General features: G+C 42.5%; 1 protein-coding gene across 1 annotated transcript in view; it reads left to right on the top strand.

Moving 5' to 3' along the window:
* The window catches only part of ABCB11 (ATP binding cassette subfamily B member 11), a 47,524-nt gene extending 33,568 nt beyond the window's left edge, over nucleotides 1-13,956 (top strand). Inside the window, exons 18-23 of the mRNA XM_056861099.1 lie at nucleotides 92-227; nucleotides 1,713-1,871; nucleotides 5,987-6,091; nucleotides 7,182-7,343; nucleotides 8,126-8,329; nucleotides 13,711-13,956. Of these exons, the coding sequence (XP_056717077.1) occupies nucleotides 92-227; nucleotides 1,713-1,871; nucleotides 5,987-6,091; nucleotides 7,182-7,343; nucleotides 8,126-8,329; nucleotides 13,711-13,956 (1,012 nt within the window). The remainder of the gene's footprint in view (nucleotides 1-91; nucleotides 228-1,712; nucleotides 1,872-5,986; nucleotides 6,092-7,181; nucleotides 7,344-8,125; nucleotides 8,330-13,710) is intronic.
* Nucleotides 13,957-20,123: the final 6,167 nt, after the last annotated feature.

Raw genomic sequence — 20,123 nt, 5'->3', positions numbered from 1 at the left:
ACCACCTCTGAAGATCTCTTGCCTTGAAAACCCCACCTTGCAGGCAAAAAAAGAAGGCCCTAAGAATACTTCCTTTTTTCCTCTTTCATAGAGCCTCCCTTCGACAGCGTTCCAGGTCTCAGTTGTCCAATTTAGTACCTGACCATCCAAGGTCAATTGCAGGAGACCATTCAGAGCCTATCTATAGCACAGCTGAGTATGAAGATGGCTCTAGCCTATTGAAAAAGGTTAGTCATGTTCTTTATTAAACAACATCTTTGTCATGTTTCCTGTTTTCAGGTCCTGATACGTTTCTCTATTTCATATGAAATAAAATCACACTGAAAGTGAAATCCTTCCTGGGGTCCATGTTATGCAATATAAAAAGCAGAATATTAATATACAAAATAAACGAACATGAAAGAAAATATTAGTCGTCAAGGAGAAACTGGAGAGAGAGGAGGGTGTTCTTATTATGCAGCAAGTTACTAAAAGGATAGACAGAGGAACAAAGACTGTTCTAGCACATTCAAATCTTTGAATTCATTTCATTAGGAATTCTATTATGAATTATTTTGACATGTTCAGTTGTTTTGCAAGGACCAGGAAACTGATTTCCTGAAATATTCAGCCAAAGACTAATTATATAGAACCAATGTGGGTATATATATATGGTGGTACTTTTACCTTGACCTGGATAGCCCCAGGCTAGCCTGATTTCATCAGATCTCAGAAGCTAAGCAAGGTTGGCCCTGGTTAGTATTTGGATGGGCAACCTCCAAGGAACACCAGAATCATGATGTGGAGGCAGGCAATTGGAAACCACCTCCGAACGTCTCTTGCCTTGTAAACCCTATGGGGTCACCATAAGTCAGCTGCAACTTGATGGCACCAAAAAAAATACTTTCCAAGTTTCATTCAGGCAATTAGAATGTATCACTGGATTAACTGATAGTAATGTTTAATGTGCTTTAATTTCTTTTTTTGAAGTAATCCAGTCCATTGCATGTCTGGATTACTTATTCCTTAACACTCCTTAAGAGAAACAAGAATATGCCAACTAATATTAATAGCATTAATTTCTCATGTTCAAAATCTTACAACAAAGGCTGTTACTGTATATTGCCATATTTGGAATGAGAAATGCCAGATGTTCAAGCTGGATTCAGAAAAGGAAATGGCCCTAGAGATCATATTGCAAATTTACATTGGTTACTGGAGCATACAGAGAGAATTTCAGAAGAAAACCATCTTGTGGTTCATAGATTACAGCAAAGCTTTTGACTGTGTGGATCATGAAAAGTTATGGTAGGTTTTAAAATAAATTGGTGTGCCACAGAATCTGATTGTTTGGATGTGCAGCCTGTATTCTGGACAAGAAGCTACTGTTAGGACAGAATATGGGGAAACAGAATGGTTTCCAACTGGAAAAGGTATCAGACGAGGATGTATTTAATCTCCCTATCTCTTCAATCTACATGCAGAATATATAAAGAAAACTGGATTAAATTTAGATGAAGACAGAGTGAAAATTAGCGGAAGGAACATTAACAATTTGAGATAAACAGATGAAACCACATTACTGGCAGAAAATAATAAAGACTTGAAACGACTACTGATAAAGGTCAAAGCAGAAAGTGCCAAAGCAGGATTAAAACTGAACATCAAGAAGGTGGAATGACTATTGAGGAACTACACAACTTTCACGCTCAATATGTCTTCTATTTTTAAAGGAATGTATTGATGAAGAGGAAGTAGAGCCAGCAAATGTTACCAGAATTTTGAAATACAATGCTCCAGAATGGCCTTACATGGTGCTTGGATCCTTAGGGGCAGCTGGCAACGGAGCAGTCAACCCTCTCTATGCTTTGCTGTTCAGTCAGATTATTGGAGTAAGTCACACTTATTGCACTGAGTATTATTAATGTTATACTGTACAGTATAGCCATACTGAAATAAATGGTACAACACCAATATGCTAATTTCATTTCTGATATTTTATCCTACTTCTTATGTTATCATATTTTTGCAGGTTCATGGGAATTCCTACAAGCTTTTACTTTGTATGCACACAAACCTTTCTTGCATAAGTAAAGGAAACATCTGGTGGTTCCAGAAGACCTTGTAGATAGGATTTCCAGCACTGCCTTGGCAAATGCCAGGAGATTTTAGGGCAGGGCCTTGGGCAGGGCCTGGGCAGGGTGGAGTTTGGGCAGGCACTAAGAAATTCTTCTGAATCAGTTTGAGTTTTCACTCAACTCACTTCTCCGACCATTTTTGGTTCAGCCTTGGTTTTTTTTTTCTTGCTCAATTTGCTAAATCATACTGAAAAGAAGATGCTGTGACTTAAGCTTTATGTTTATTACGTAAATAAACTGTGGATGTATCACAGGCTTGCTCACGGCATGAGTGATTACTATGTGTCTCAAATGATATAGCTAAAAGGTCATAAACTGCAAAGTGACAGCCTTGCAGGAAATGTATCAGTATATTGTGTGTGTGTGTGTGTGAAGTCTCATCAAGTCATCAAACTGTGCATTACTTACTATGTTTGTGCTGATGGCCAAGAGTCTTCTTGCCTCTTAAAGGCACAGGCTAGAACCCCTTAACGGCACAGCGCTTCACTCTCTGCATCAAACCCCGCCCTTTCCAGGCCACAGCAGTCCTCTATGGGACTTGCTCACAAGGAATACCATTCAAGCTCACAGCCTCTGCAGGCCTGGCAATGCCCTCTTGCCCCTGCAGAAAATAATTAAAATTCGCAGCCATTACAAACCCCGAAAAATAAATGTGCATAAAACCCCAGAGGTTTCTGACACCTAGGAGGGGGGAGATGGAACAGTCTTTCTCTTTGATTCTTAACTGCTGTAGTTTGAATTAGTCTTTAAAGAGCTCACCCAAACCAAAAACAAACGAGTACAGTGCACTTTATATAGCTGGTATCTCCCGGATACATAGCTTCCATGGATTTTTGCTTTCCTCTGCTTCAACTGGCCAGCCTCCACCTCATCAGTCTCTCCTGCATTCTTGTCTCCACCTCACAAGTTCTTCTATATATAATATGTGTCACTAGTTCCCTAGAGGACTTGGAAGCTGCCAGTTGTGTTCCAGAGGTTCGGCCGCATTATCACATGCTTGATGAATAATGCTTCCTTCCAGGGGTCTGGTCATGACAGTAACAGAATCCAGCTAGTGATAGAATTGATGGTTCCAATCATGTTAGCCTACCCACTTCCCAATCAGTCGATTTTGCAGGATTCACTATCAACCCTGGTCAATGCTAAATTGACTTTGGATATAAACAGTCACAGAGCATACACAAACTCAAGCTGTTTCTTATGCAAGCTAGCTCTGGAAGTCGCAGCTAGATTTATAACTTGGGAGCCATTGCTAAAAGAGGACTACTTCGGTTTGAATCATTCTGTTGCCAGCATGCCTATCTGCTGGTTGGCCAAAAACTTGTTAGAAAGACACAGGGGAAAGCGATAAAATTAATGAAGAAAAACAATGGTTCTTGGTTGAGCTCTCATTATCTGTTGGCTGCATTCCCCATTTTGTCAAAGACAACAGGCAGCTTGTTCTCCTCTCAAATGAATGTTTCAATTGTGGCAAACAAGAGCTATTTTCCCTTTGAGCCATGCTTACATCTGTTTGTACCTCTGATGTAGGTCATTATGCTCGTCTGAGAAATTTACCAGTTATATATTTGAGTATGTACCCTAGTACACATTTAATTTTGCATTTTGAGGTTGACTTTATAGTGGTGATGAGGAAGGCACTGGCAAACCACCCCGTAAACAAAGTCTGCCTAGTAAACGTCGGGATGTGACGTCACCCCGTGGGTCAGGAATGACCTGGTGCTCGCACAGGGGACCTTTACCTTTATAGTGGTGAAGAGACTGTTTTAATAAATGCTTTTTATGTTTTTAGAAGGTTATTCACTGCAGCTTTTGGTCATCCTCCAAAGGCTCAGTGGATTTCATACGTGTGTGTTTGTGTAAAACTTTCCAACAATTGATTATTGGTAGTTGCCCTTCTCTAAATACTCTATTATTCCCTTGCCCTCCTTTAAAGGTTACATTCAATATGATTTTGGCTGCAGTTGTTGACTAATAGGCTTTGACTAGCTTCGCATATTTCCTGATGTCTAGCTACTGGTTTTTATTTTTGCAATTGGATGGCTTCTGTTATTGCTTCTTCATCCCTGAATATCTAGAATTCACATAGGACCATGGGTGCAACCTGATATAAAGTTGCAAACTCAGGGTTGGGAAATTCCTGAATTTTTTTTTTATTATTATTACGTTTTCAACAACATAAAACACAATATACAGAATACATAACAAACATATTTAGTAACATAGTTTTACACATCCTAGACGAGATATATATTTATCTATATAAGTCTGAAGTGGATCAGCCTATTAAAAAAATTAAAACATATAATTGAAGGTATATAAACTTATTTCTAAGCAATTCTAGACAATAAAATAACCTAATTATAGATCGAAAAAGCATTTATTGGGTCTTGTGGTCAATACTAGCAGTATATGACATTACTATAGATATATTAAAATGATAAAGAATCACAAATGACTTCTATATTATAACTATCTATATTTATTACATGACTACCACACTGGGGCCATCTCTTCTGTAATAATTCATATTAAATGTTAATTTCTGTTTCACTTTGGAATATCTCCAAAGTACAATTTCCAGTTCTTTAAAAAGTCTTCTCTGGGACTTTCGTTCATGATATTTGTCAGCTTGGCCATCACTGCTTCAGGAAAATTCCTGGAAATTTGAGGGTCAGAGCCTGGGGAGGACAGAATTTGGGGAGGGAGGGAGCTTAGCAGGGACGTGGTGCCATAGAGTCTACCCTCCAAAGCTATGATTTTCTCCAGGGGAACTGATATCTGCTGTCTGGAGATCAGTTGTAAATTCCAGGAGAACTCCAAGCCCCCAACCGGAGGTTGGCAGCTCTAACCTGACACCATGCTCACCTCCTTGGACCCTCTGAAGTCAGCAGAACAAAGAGACAATGAACATCGGGTTCTGAAAGATCTCCCCTTTTTATGTTTTTATTTCCAGCCTGCTGAAGAGTTCTAAAAACTCAAAAGCTTGCATCCCTGTGTTTTGTTATGTTGATTGGTTTTGGCAAAGAGTATTACATGGCTTTTGTTTGGGGGTTGAAATATGAATGGACGTTGTTAGCTCCATTGGAATCAACAGACCCTCCTCCTTCTGGGGAGGGGCTGTGGGTTACTGGTAGAGCATCTGCTTGGCATGCAGAAGGTCCCAGGTTCAATCCCCAGTTTAAGGGACTAGGCAGGTAGGTGGTGTGAAAGACCCCTGCCTGAGACTTTGGAGAGCTGCTGCTGGTCTGAGTAGACAATACTGACTTTGATGGACCAAGGGTGTGATTCAGTATAAGGAAGCTTCACGTGTTCATGTGTTCTGCAGTGCAAACCTATTTTAAAGCAGCTCCAGGACCTATATTGCACTTCCACCACTAAGGACAACTTCTGTTTGTAACGCTCTACCCAGTTCTTGGATCAAAAAGCGGTAATGTGTTTGTAAAAGCAATAAGGGATTCTCTTTCACATCATTAACAATCAAATGCGACACAAAAGGTCTTTCCACATGGAAGGTTTTCCTGCGATTTGGGTGCCAACCTGCAGCTTCCCTCACCTGCCGAGCTTCCCCATTTCCTCCTTTTCCATTTGTTATCTTTCTGTGTTTTTCTCGTTGTTTCCCCAGGCTTTCTCAAACCACCTTTAATCTGACTTGAGAAAGCACAGAGAAATGACGAAGAAAAGCCATAAAAAGACAACAAATGGGAAATGAAGATGTGAGAAAGCTCTGCGAGAAACCACTGCAGGTCAGCACCCAAACTGTAAGAAGGCCTCCATGAGAAAAGACTCCAATATTCAAAGTATGCTTTCCATGGTCTGCTGTGAAAACTCCCTAATATGATGGCGGTTTTTTTCTCTTTCCCCTAAAGACTTTTTCTATTCCTGATGCAAAAGAACAGAGAACACAGATCGACAACATCTGCGTGCTTTTTGTCCTTATCGGAGTGGTATCATTTTTCACACAGTTCTTGCAGGTAATAATGACTGAATGTGCTCTTGTATGACTGAATGTGCTCTTTGCTGCACTGCTTTTCATTTTCACACTTATGACATGCTTCTTTACAGTTTCATGTTTATGCACTTTAGGCACCTGACATGGGCTCCAGACCATGAAACCTTACGCTACAATAACAGTGTAATCCCAAACAGTGACACCTTTGTCAATCCATTGACATTAATGGGATTAGAATAGGGTTGCCAACCTCCAGGTAGTATAGAAAGAGCTAATAGTATTGCGTGATAACAATGATATATTGAATATAACAACAAAGCCAAACAATAACATATAAAAAGCCAAACCGTATCAAATGGATATCCTGTATTGGAGTTGAAAAATAATAGAAATATGCATGGTTGCTATATTGATCCCTGAAGGGGATTTATTAAGAATCTTAGAGGAATTATTGAAGCTACAGAAGCTTACTGTATATAGAAATACGTACATGCTTGACACCATTAACTAAACGGGACTGAGGAAGAATTGAAACGATCGTCTCCCTTTCCACTTTTCTTCATTTGAAGACATCGACCTTGGATTGATTGTTACTGTACAAGGACTCAGACATTTTTCATGTGCAATTGTTTGGCTTTTTATGTGTTATTGTTTGGCTTTGTAGTACGTTGTTATATTCAATATATCATTGTTATCACGCAATACTATTAGCTCTTTCTGTACTTATTTTCTAACCCTAGGTATTGGTACAGAGGTGTTATTTTTGATTGCTAACCTCCAGGTAGTAGCTGGAGATCTCCCACTATTACAACTTATCTCCAGCTGACAGAGATCAATTCCCCTGGAGAAAATGGCTGCTTTGGCAATTGGACTCTATGGCATTGAAGTCCCTCCCCAGACCCGCCCTCCTCAGGCTCCACCTCATTAATCTCCAGGTATTTCCCAACCTGGAGCTGGCAATGCTAGATTAGAATGATGTAATTCTGTTTAGGATTTCACCGTAAATTTGTTAGTCTTCAGGGTGCCGTTTGTGTTTACGGCAACAAACCAATACGCCTTTACCACTTGCTAATGTAGTTTACCATTTTGTTTATTTAAAACATGCATTTCAGGGATATACATTTGCAAAGTCTGGGGAGCTGCTTACAAGACGATTGAGAAAAATCGGTTTCCAAGCTATGCTAGGACAAGAGATTGGCTGGTTTGATGACCACAAGAACAGCCCTGGAGCCTTGACTACAAGATTAGCAACAGATGCATCTCAGGTTCAAGGGGTAAGGTGTTTTATATGAGGATGGGTTTTTTAAAATCATGACGTCGATACAACTGTGACAAGATGGTTGTCTGAAGAGATACAGCACAGAATCAGGTTTATTAGCCAAATGAGCTTGGCTTGAACACATGAACACATGAAGTTTGTGTGATTCTACTGAATCAGACCCTTGGTCCATCAAAGTCAGTATTGTCTACTCCGACAAGCAGCGGCTCTCCAGGGTCTCAGGCAGGGGTCTTTTACATCACCTACTCGCCTAGTACCTTTAACTGGAGATGCCGGTGATTGAACCTGGGATCTTCTGCATGCCAAGCAGATGCTCTATCACTGAGCTATGGCTCTTTCCCTTAAAAGGAGCAGAGGGGGGCATTCTACAAGTAGCCGTTGTTGGGAAAGCTCATTTCTAGCAGGGAGACAATTTGCTTTCCTTTATGCGCCACATCTTGGACTGGGAAAGCTAGGAAAATAGAGAAACAGAGCTGTGAAGATGACCCAGTCACTCTCCATGTTACTGATGAGCACATTTTTACAAGTAGAGATATTTAATGATGTTTAGCTACCTAGGTGGGAAGAGTCAGGGAACTATGGCTATTCAGATTTCCTCAGAGTCCTCAGAACTACAAACAGCAGAGATATATCTAGAACGTTTTGCAGGGCAGATGGATGAGCCTTGGAATGGAGAATTTCCAAACTTATGAAGCTTTCTGAGCAACAGTCATATAGTTTTGAGGTAACAGTGTCCCAGTGCTTTTGTGATCTCTTTTTGTTTCTCTTATTTTGCAGGCAACCGGAACTCAGATAGGGATGATTGTGAGTTCTCTCACCAATATCGGTGTGGCCATTATCATTGCTTTTTACTATAGCTGGAAGCTCACGTTAGTCATCCTCTGCTTCTTGCCCTTCTTGGCCTTGTCTGGAGCCATGCAGTCAAAAATGTTGACAGGGTTTGCCTCCCAGGACAAGGAAGCGATGGAAATTACTGGCCGGGTAATGGCGTTTCTGAAACATCATATAAAATGAATGAGGATGGCGGGTGATAATTCAGCCAGACAGCTTTGTCATTAATTATGGCATTCGAGTCTGGGCAGAGCCACAAAGGTTGAAGTTTTCTTTTTTCAGTTTGTCAAGTAGCAAAAACGTCCTGGTGACTTTCCCAGTATGTAAAATCTCTGCTCCTTGGAAGGTGACTTCCTTCCTAGAATTTCAGACGGTGATGCCATTCTATAGATGGTATTAATCTTCTGTGTCAATCAGTTGGATTAAGCAGAGGGGAAAGTCATTATCCACAGTATCCACGGGATTGTCAAGTTACATGTGACATTGGAGTTCTGTATTTGGAAACACAACCTAACTGTTGATCCTTAGGAGGTGCCAGTGTGGGGGGAGATTTCAGTTTGGGTGATGGCACTAGCAAAAAGTTGTTTAACTCTTCCCTCTGTGCCATTTACCAATCAAAACCACCTACTAAAATGACACCCTGTGTAGGTAGCTGTCTATTTTTTGTTACTGGGACTTAAGGCATGTTTGATACTGGTATTTAAGGCACAGCTGTGCCATTAACATACCATTTCCCCAATCACAAACCGGCCTGGGGTACTATTTGTCTAGTTGGGGAGCTGCATATATAGCATATCAGTATATGCTCCAGGGGTGGAACAGGTCCAAATAACTAGAATCGTAGAGTTGGAAGAGACCACCAGGGTCATCTAGTCCTACCCCTTTCACAATGTAGGAAATTCACAACTACCTCCCCGCCAAACTCCCAGTGACCCCCTACTCCATGCCCATAAGATGGCCCAAAAAACCCCCCCTCCAGAATCCCTGGCCAATGAGGCCTGGAGGAAAATTGCTTCCTGTGGGCAGTAGAATCTTAGCTCCAGATTCTGGGCTGCTGTCATAGTTCTGAATCATATGTAGTACTCTGTAGTATGTGGTACTCTGTAGTACTGAACCATTTGTCCTAAAATATGGGGAGGTGACCCTTTAAGTACTGATGTCCTCTGAATTTTGGCTTACAGTAATTCTAAAGAATGCTTAGATTTACTGTAAATCTAAGAATACAGTAAATCTAAAAAATGTGGAGCTGTCACTAGGCGCTTTTGACTGACAGCCAGGAAAATCAGCCATTACAGTGAAGGTACACAAACCAGAAATCAGTGCTATTGGCAGAGATTGCAGCTTAGCATTCAAACACAAGTTCATTTCAGCTTCCTTTCCCCTCCCTAACAATATCACTTTATGTAGTTGAGATAACCATAATCTGAACATTCAAGACGATCACAAGCCCTTTGTATTCTATTCATACTGGGCAGGGAAAATGTTCATATAGTAGTTATTACACATGTGTCCTCCAATCATAGCAATTGTACTTTGGAGACTGTGCTAAAAGTTCTGTCTTAGAGAATAGCTCAATGAAAGCGTCAACCCAGCGTCCTGCAGCAGTGAAAAATGCAAACACTGTACTAGGGATTATTAGGGAAGGGGTTGAAAATAGACAGCCAATGTTGTAATGCCCCTGTGTAGATCCATGGTGCGGCCTCGTTTGGAATAACGTGTATGGTTCTGGTCATCGTATCCCTGAAGGGGGTACTACAGAAGAGAGGTACCAACTATAGAAGAGAGGTACCAAAATGATTAAGGGGTTGGAACACCTTTCCTATGAGAAAAAGCGAATGAGTCGGGCGCTTTTTAATGTAAAAAAAGAGGTCAAAGGGAATATACGTTAGAGGTTTATAAAGAGAACATTTTTGCCCTCTCCCAAAATACTAGAACTCGAAGACATCCAAAGAAGATGATGAGCAGTAGATTCAGGACAGGCAAAAGGAAATATTTCTTTACACAATGAGTGATTAAAATGTGGAATTCACTGCTAGAAGATGTAGTGATGGCCACAGGCACGTGTGTGTGTAAAGTTCCATCAAGTCACAGTTGACTCATGGCGATCCCAAAGGGCTTTCAAGGCAAGTGAGAAGCAGAGGTGGTTTGCCATTGCCTTCCTCTGCAGAGTCTTCCTTGGAGGTCTCCTTCCCAAGTACTGACCCTGCTTAGCTTCCGACATCTGATGAGATCGGGCTATACCATGCAGCCTTCCCTCCCTGGCCACAGGCATGGGCAGTCTTAAATGGGGATTAAACAGATTCATGGAGGAGAGCTTGATCAGTGGCTACTAGCCATGGTGACCAGTGCCAGGAAGCAACATCAGGGGAAAACCTCAACCTCTATGCACTTTTGCTGGCCCTTCAAAGTAACAAAGTAACTCTGCAAGACAGGATGCTGGACTAAATCGACTACCTGGTCTGATCCAGCAGGGCTCTTCTTATGTTCTTAAGGTACCAGCCCACTGAAAACTTTCCCAGAGGTTCACTCCAGAGAACATGTGACAGTTTTCTAATCTGTGGGATACCAAGGCATTCATAAGAACATAAAAAAAGCCCTGCTGGATCAGACCAAGGCCCATCAAGTCCAGCAGTCTGTTCACACAGTGGCCAACCAGGTGACTCTAGGAAGCCCACAAACAAGATGACTGCAGCAGCATCCTGCCTGTGTTCCACAGCACCTAATATAATAGGCATGCTCCTCTGATACTGGAGATAATAGGTATGCATCATGACTAGTATTCATTTTGACTAGTAGCTATGGATAGCCCTATCCTCCATGAGCATGTCCACTCCCCTCTTAAAGCCTTCCAAGTTGGCAGCCACCACCACATCCTGAGGCAGGAAGTTCCACAATTTAACTATGAGTTGTGTAAAGAAATACTTCCTCTTGTATGTTTTGAATCTCTCACCCTCCAGCTTCAGCAGATGACCCCACATTCTGGTATTATGAGAAAGGGAGAAAAGTTTCTCCCGGTCCGCTCTCTCCACACGATGCATAATTTTATAGAGCTCTATCATGTCTCCCCTTAACCTCCTTTTTTCTAAGCTAAACAGCTTTAAGCATTTCAACCACGCCTCATAGGGCAGTTGCTCTACCCCCTAAACATTTTGGTTTCTCTTTTCTGCACCTTCTCAAGCTCTGCAATATCCTTTTTTAGGTGTGGTGACCAGAACTGTACACGGTATTCCAAGTGTGGTATCACCCTAGATTTGAACAAGGGCAGTACGATAGCAGCAGTTTTATTCTCTTATTCATGATGAATAAGAGCCTGAGCGGGTATAAAACACTCCTAACCAATGCCACCACCTGCTTGAGCTCGCAAGGCATACTACCCTGTTTTGAAAAGTTTGTACTCCTGTTTAGATATCCAGCCCTCAGAACCTCTGTCTTGTCTGACTTACATATCATGGTTTGCCTGCATTGCATCCTTGCACTGCCTCCCTAGAATCAGATGGAAAGGAGAGATGGATGTATATACTTTACAGCTGATACCAACCACTTGAGAACTAGAGAAAGAACAAGAACAGAACAAGTTAAGGCTTGCACAGCCGTTTGTTTTCTCAGCTCCTGTGCGGCTGTAATGCTTATTTAGACAGCATGAACTTTATCCAGACATGAAAGACCACGACTGGCTTTCGGCAGCAAAGAATTTGCCTTGCCTATTAGGAAAAATGTGTCATACCATAAGTCATGGAAAAGGATTAATCATGTTTCTCAGAACAGGGAACCTAATGAATTTAATGGAGAACGCATATGCTAAGAAGGTTATTTTTACCTCGTCATTAATAACATCCTGTCTTCTGCTGAAATTTCTGCCTACGTTCTATGCAAGCACCATTTTGGGGCCCAACTGCCTATCCTTCATGTTGAAGATTCAGTGGCTCTGTTCATATGCCCAATAGATTCGTGGTTTAATTAAATTAACTATGGCTTACTTTGGTAGTCCAAAAGTAGGGCTCTCCACTCACTAGGGTTAGTTAGGGTACCATGAATGATAGCCAGAAATCATGGTTTGAAGTTAGGTTATTTATTTATTTATTTTGTGATTTATAACCCGCCCTCCCCGCCGAAGCCGGCTCAGAACGGGTAACACCACATAAAAAGCATTACTACATCGATATAAAAATCTAAATTTAAAATAATAAAATCCCAATTAAAACTTAAAACACAAAATTACCAAATTTCAAGTGGCGCCTAACCACACTCATATTGCTGGATATTTGCAGCAGGTTACCCCTCCGTTGACATTGATAATATAACAGGAAGGAGGGGTAATAGGGAGGCCAGCAGATGATATTTGCGGCTGTCCTCAGCCATAGGCCTGGGGGAATAGCTTTGTCTTGCAGGCCCTGCGGAACTCTTTAAGGTCCCGTAGGGCCCTGATGTCACCAGACAGAGCATCCCACCAGGCTGGCACCAGTGCCGAAAAGGCCCTGGCTCTCGTCGAGGACAGCCACACACTTTTAGGGCCCGGGACCACCAGTAAGTTATTATTGCCACCAGCTTGCCTTAACTATGATTGTACACGATGTATGAATGTGGACATCTTGAGCTGATCTTTGTTTGTTTCCCAGTGATGTGCTCACTATACTGGGATAGTGTCTGGAGCAAGTAGCTTTGAGAGAGATTGGGGTGGGGGAAGACTGAAGGCAACGAAACCTGCATTTAAACCACTGTGCGCCAGCAGAATCTTGAATTGATAAAGCAACCATACTTTCATGTTACGTCTGAAGTGAATCTGTGTTTCTGTGCTCGACTATGGGCTTGCAGATGTTAAGTCAGCCAAATGAAGGCTAGCTGAAACTGATTAGTATAGCATCTGCGCTAAGTTGTAGGCCAGGGGTCGCCAACGTTTGGTGGGCGCAACCCCAAAATGGCTGCCACAGAAGGTGAAGCCAGCCACACAGTGTCAAAGATAAAGGTTATGAGGTTATGCATAACTCCAGTAGTAACTCTTCACCATATTTCTGTTGACCAATCACCATATTTCTGTTGACCAATAACTCCAGTAGTAACTCTTCACCATATTTCTGTTGACCAATCAGAAGCCCTGCAGGGCAAAAGCCCCATCTGACCCCGCCCACTTTCTGAAAACACTTGAAGGACACCAGGACAGGTGTTGGCAGGTTAGGGTTGCTAGCTCTGGGTTGGGAAATACCTGGAGATTTTTGGGGTGGAGACTGAGGAGGGTGGGTTTTGGAGAGGGGAGGGACTTCAATGCCATAGAGTCCAATTGCCAAAGCGGCCATTTTCTCCAGGTGAAAGGATCTCTATCAGCTGGAGATCAGTTGTAATATCAGGAGATCTCCAGCTAGTACCAGGAGCTTGGCGACCCTATGGCAGGTACCATGGTGCCCACACACCCCATATTGGGGACACTTGCTGTAGGCGTTAATGAATAGAGCAGCTCACATCATAGGTGGTTCATCCCTTCCAAACTGATATCTAAACAGATTTTCTCCTGTTCTTGTGTTTTTAATTTTTGCTAGATTTCCAGTGAAGCCCTCTCGAATATCAGAACTGTTGCCGGGATTGGGAAGGAGAAGAAATTTATTGACGCTTTTGAGAAGCACCTGGAAGCCCCGTACAGAGCCGCAATTAAAAAAGCAAATGTTTATGGGATTTGTTTTGGCTTTGCTCAGTGTGTGGTGTTTATTGCCAATTCTGTCTCTTACCGGTTTGGAGGCTTTTTAGTGGACAAAGAAGGACTTCATTACAGCTATGTATTTAGGTAAGGGGGCATAGACATAAGAATGCCCTTCCAGGGCTGTAACTGGGGGGAGGGGTTGAGGAGGGCAGCCACCACCCCTGTGGCATGCAGAGAAGGTGGCAGTACAGCCTCTCCTACCAGATCTGCTCCTCCTGTAGGAGAGCCAGTTCTGCTACCCTCTCTGCATGTCACAGAGGCAGCGGCTAGGGTAGCCGATTCCGGGTTGAGAAATACCTGGAAATTTTGGGGGTAGAGCCTGAGGAGGACAGGGTTTGGGGAGAGGAGGGACTTCAATGCCATAGAGTCCAATTGCCAAAGCTGCCATTTTCTCCAGGTGAACTGATCTCTGTTGGCTGGAGATCAGTTGTAATAGCAGGAGTAATAGGAGGACAGTTCCAACGTCTTGTTTCCACCAGCAACAGATCTGTTAGAACGGCTTACTGGGTGAATTCACTTGCGTACAGATCTCACCATCTGTAGCTATATGACCACCTGATGCTAGTGTTATTTTTCAAAATGCCCAGTCCAAAAGAAAGGAAACAATTCTGAAATTTTCTTTTCTATGACAGTATTAAAAACTACAAACTGACAGCCCTGGGACTTCACACAATGCATAGTTAAATTGTGGATTTCCCTGCCCCAGGAGGTGGTGATGGCAGCCAACTTGAAAGGAGGCTTTAAGAGGGGAGTGGACATGTTCATGGAGGAGAGGGGTATTTATGGCTACTAGCAAAAATGGATACTAGTCATGATGCATACCTATTCTCTCCAGGATCAGAGGAGCATGCCTATTATATTAGGTGCTTTGGAACACAGGCAGGACAATGCTGCTGCAGGGATCTTGTTTGTGGGCTTCCTAGAGGCACCTGGTTGGCCACTGTGTGAACAGACTGCTGGACTTGATGGACCTTGGTCTGATCCAGCATGGCCTTTCTTATGTTCTTATGAGATCTCCAGATAGTACCTGGAGGTTGGCAACCCTAGATTCAAAGGGCAGACATCAGTTAATATGTGTTTTTGGGCACATTCATGGCCAATGAGTCTATCAATAGTGTTTTAGTCATGATAGCTGAAGGGAGCTTCCCTGACAATGTGGTAGTGCTGTTGCTATCACATGGGCTGCCTGGGGCTGTTGCAGACAGGTCTGATCCAGTGGGGCTTGTCGTAGGTAACCTGCAGGCTCACTGCTTTCCTTTTGGATTTCAGGGTGATCTCCTGCATCGTGACCAGCGGAACCGCTTTAGGAAAAGCTTCTTCTTACACCCCAAATTATGCCAAAGCGAAAATAGCCGCAGCACGGTTTTTCCAGCTGGTGGATAGGATTCCTCTAATCAGTGTTTACAATGATGTGGGAGAAAAATGGGTATGGACAAAGATGGCTATTGTGTTGTACAGTGCGCTCCTGTGTACTCAAACAAACGACATTATAGTGGGCCAGGAACAGAGAATGTAAGCAAGTGAACTTGGATGATACACTGAAAGTGTAGAGGTAATTTGGTAAAATATACTCAGTTGGCTTCAACAAATAACATACATCCAGGGTAATAGAAAGGTGACTTTTTTTTTTTTTGGCAGTGATAGGCTGAATGAAGTTTGCCCGTAGATATCATTAATGTCCTAACTTCTTGGGACAAGGTGTTACTTCAGGGGTTACTGCTGTCCCTTCTCAAGATCTCGCTGCTTCCCCACACATGCAGTTTTTCTCCAGTCAGCTGAGAGTGTTGACGCTAATTCATTCGATCACATTTCTACGCTGTGAAGCTGGCGCATACCTGCTTCGCATTTCTTAAGAGCGCCTTTAACGTGACCTTTTGTATTTGCTGCGCCCCTGCCTCGAAGCATTCACATGAAGAATCACAGCCGCGGCTTAGCTATGCAAACGTCAATTGCTAATGGCTATGCAAACAAAGGAACGAAGGAGCAGGCGAGTGGGGGTGGTGGAATTTGTTTGACTTTCTTCTCTTGCATTGGGACCGTGAATAGTCATTTTAAAGGTCAGATTTAAAAAGGAGCTTTGAGCGAGCATCAAAATCGACCCTGCATAAATGGCCTTTATGTTTTTAATATTAATTGATTATCCATTCATCACGGCTCCGCACTTTGATTTCATAGAGGAAAGCAGGGTTAAACATTTTAAAATATAGATTCCCTGTTGCAGCGTGTTCCCATGTTATTGCAAATCTCGGTGTGTTTTTTTTTAAATCATAAGCTTATTGTTTGACCACCACCATCTCAGCAGTTAATGCTAATTTTGCCCTTCCAAACCTGTTACAAGCTGCAGCGAGAAATTCTTCATGCACTACTTGGGAGGTACAGCAGAGCAAGTCAAGGCAAAAGGGGTATCTTTTCCCCAGTTTGATACTTCTTTGCAATAATGCAAATATGAGGAAGTTAGACAATGTTTACAATGAAAGTATACTACAAATCTTGCAGCGCTTCCTTTTTTTTAAATTGAATGCGCTGTGTGTAATGAGAAAGGCGAGAATGACTCACTACATATGATCCTGAGAGTTCACCTCGTTCTAGTGTGGCCTAAGCGTAGGCTGAGGAAGGAGCGGCACAATACATTTCAAACAGGAACCTTCAGCCCCTTTGACTGTTCTCTTTTAGAGCCTGGCATTTTCCGATAAGGAAGCTTTTCTTGACAGATCAGGTTCTGTTACTTTGTTCTTCTAAACCTGTGATTTAACGGGCTCCCATCTTCTTTAGAATTATACCCACCACACCCATTCAAGAAATGGGTTGCTTGCTTTTTCCTACTGCAGTTCTGTAGAATACCCAACCCCTACTTGATGTGCAACAGTGTTTCGAGAAGTGGTGATATTTGGGAGTGCAAGATTTATTTGATTAGTCACGGGCCATTACTCTGGAAAGTTAGGTCCCAGATTAAAAGGTAGGCATGACAACAAAAAGACTCCAGGAGGCTCCTTAAGAGTTCAGTCTAATCCAGTGTGGTCTGAGGAATCACCGCATCTGGGCAGTAAACCTCTGAATAACAGGCCTAAGAGGCAGCATTACAGGCAGGCCGTGGTCTCTAAGCCATGTTTGTTGGCCTTTCAGGGCCACTCTGTGAAACAGGATGCTGGCGTGATCCAGTAGGGAACCTCTTATGTAAAGTGCCGTCAAGTCACAGCCAACTTATGGCGACCCCTTTTTTTTGGGGGGGGGGGGTTCATGGCAAGAGACTAACAGAGGTGGTTTGCCAGTGCCTTCCTCTGCACAGCAACCCTGGTATTCCTTGGTGGTCTCCCATCCAAATACTAACCAGGACCGACCCTGCTTAGCTTCTGAGATGTGACAAGATCAGGCTAGCCTGGGCCATCCAGGTCAGGGCCAAGGAACCTCTTAGGATGCTCAGAAAGTCTACAGCTCTGAAGGTTATACAGACCTACGTACGCTTCTACTTTCAGGCGACAAATCTGATGCGAAAGAAACATAAAGATGGCTGTAAATTTTAGCTTGCACCCGGCATGAGCCAACAGTTTGTCTTGCAATGTGAAGTTACTCCTCCTAATGGTATCACCATCAGATGTTGACAGTGACCAATGAATGTCAATATGTCACTTGAATTTGGATTTTCCACTGTACCAATGGGGATTGAATGTGTTTTTAAAATAATTGGGTTGTCTGGATTGTTGCTGTAAAAGGAAATATTGAGTACTCCCAAATCTGTTGAAAAGAATATATGAATGATAGCCTCTCTTTCTGCCACCAAGCAGCAGTATAGATTATTTAACCAATTGCATTATAGCAAAGCCCTGTTCCTTCAGGATTCTCAATACGGGAATGTCATTGAGATTTTGCAACGTGCAATATTTGTTTCAATTTTATCTATTAATTGGCTTAAAGCTACACAGCTAACTGATCAAAGGCTTTAATTGGCTGACAGCTCTAGGAACAATAATAGCACAGTAATTTCTTTCATACGATTCATTTGTATATCCAAATCAAGCCAGCATTTCCACTCTGTCTTTGCATAATCAGGACAATTTCTGTGGAAGCATCAATTTCCTCAACTGTAAGTTCACATATCCTTCACGTCCTGACATCCAAGTGCTAAACGGCCTCTCAGTATCTGTGAAACCCGGACAGACCCTTGCCTTTGTTGGAAGTAGTGGATGTGGTAAGAGTACCAGTGTCCAACTTCTGGAACGTTTTTATGATCCTGCTGAAGGAAGAGTGGTAAGTAGACTTGCCTATTTTGACAGTAAAATAGTAGCAATAGACTAGTTGCAACCCCAGTTTACAATTCTCCATAAATTTCAAAACAGAGATTCTGACAGGGATGACTAAGAATCACATGCCCTATCATTGTACGGTCAAGAAGGATAAGATACAGCTTAAATCAATGGTGCTTAAAGATGATTTTTCCCATTTGATAGCCTGGAAGAGTGAAATCTTGTATCTGCGTATGATAAGGAATCTGGATTTCAATCCGGATTCAGGCCTAGATCATCCTGACTGTTGATCTTCACTGGGAGAGTGACAGGGGAAGCACTTCATTGTTGCTTCTCCAGGATATCTTGGCAGGAGAATTGTTGATTGGTTTTGATACCATTGACCATAGTATCCATCTAGAGAGGCTGACTGAATTAGGAGTAGAGGGCTCTGTGTCTTGGTGAGTCCGCTCTTATTTGACTGGCTGATTCCAGAAACTGGTACTGGGGGACTGCTGCTGGCCCCATAGCATCCCATGCTGTTTAGCATCTACATGAAAGATCATTATGGGATCTGGTGTGGTGCCACCAATATTTCTCCTCAATAGCTGAATTTGGTGAGTCTGTAGAAGCCCTGAAAAGGCACCTGGAGAAGATAATGGGATGGATGATGGCCAATAAACTGAAGCTTAACTCAGGCAAGATGGCTGGTCAATGACCAAGATGGTTGGTCAATAACTAAGCCTGCCATGGCTGGGGAAGGATGGGGTATAAGTTGAATTATAACTGAGGACAGCCGCCTGTGTTATAACTGAATTATAACTGAGGACAGCCACAGGTGTTATCAATGCTGGCCTCCCTGCTCTCTCCCCCACATTTCGGTATTAAGTACAATACTGTTAGGGAGGAGGGTTGGCCTGTCTGCCTGTTTGACACAGCAGATGATGTTAGAATTGTGCACCATCTATGGTTTCAAAGGTTTCAATTGATATATATGTGATATGTGATTGGCCCCTATTACTTCTTCACATCCTTACTTCTACTGGAATGGAGAGGTTTAGAATACAATATTACTTAAGCACAAAGGTGTAAATATTGAACACCAGTCCTTAAGAAATTTGTTTGCATTTAATCAGCATGTTATACTAAATGCAAGTAAAGATACACTTAAGATCTTCAACTGTGATTTTTTTTCCTGTGGTCCAGAAATAAATATTACGTGTTTTTGTGTTTTTGATGCGCAGCTGATAGATGGACACGACAGCAAGAAAGTCAATGTCCAGTTTCTCCGGTCTAAAATTGGAATCGTATCTCAGGAACCTGTGCTGTTTGACTGCAGTGTTGCTGACAATATCAGATATGGCGATAACACCAGAGAGATTTCTATGGAAAAAGTGATCGCAGCTGCCAAGAAGGCCCAGCTTCATGACTTTGTCATGTCGCTTCCCGATGTAAGCTTTTTTTTTTCCTTAACCCTGGTAGTATTCAGTGTTGTAAAAAAGGATGTTAAAGCTAGGAAGTCGGAACCACATTCCCAGATCTACTGTATGTGGGAATGTGTGTATTAACATGTAGTGTGTATAAAGTGCCATCAAGTTGCAGCCGACTTATGGCGACCCCAGCAAGGGGCTTTCAAGGCAAGTGAGAAGCAGAGGTGGTTTTGTCATTGCCTTCCTCTGCAGAGTCACATGAACACATGAAGCTGCCTTATACTGAATTAGACCCTTGATCCATCAAAGTCAGTATTGTCTACTCAGACCGGCAGCGGTTCTCGAGGGTCTCAGGCAGAGGTCTTTCACATCACCTACTTGCCTAGTCCCTTTAACTGGAGATGCCGGGGATTGAACCTGGGACCTTCTGCATGCCAAGCAGATGCTCTACCATTGAGCCACAGCCCTTCCTTGGAGGTCTCCCTTGGTACTAACCCTGCTTAGCTTCCGAGATCTGATGAGATGGAGCTATAGACCATGCTGTCTTCCGTCTCATTGATTAACATTTATTAACATATTTATTAACTGAGACTGTTTGTAAAAGA

This window comes from Euleptes europaea, chromosome 15 (genome assembly GCF_029931775.1).
Source record: "Euleptes europaea isolate rEulEur1 chromosome 15, rEulEur1.hap1, whole genome shotgun sequence".
Classification (NCBI taxonomy): domain Eukaryota; kingdom Metazoa; phylum Chordata; class Lepidosauria; order Squamata; family Sphaerodactylidae; genus Euleptes; species Euleptes europaea.
This window is presented reverse-complemented; position numbering and strand designations above follow the sequence as displayed.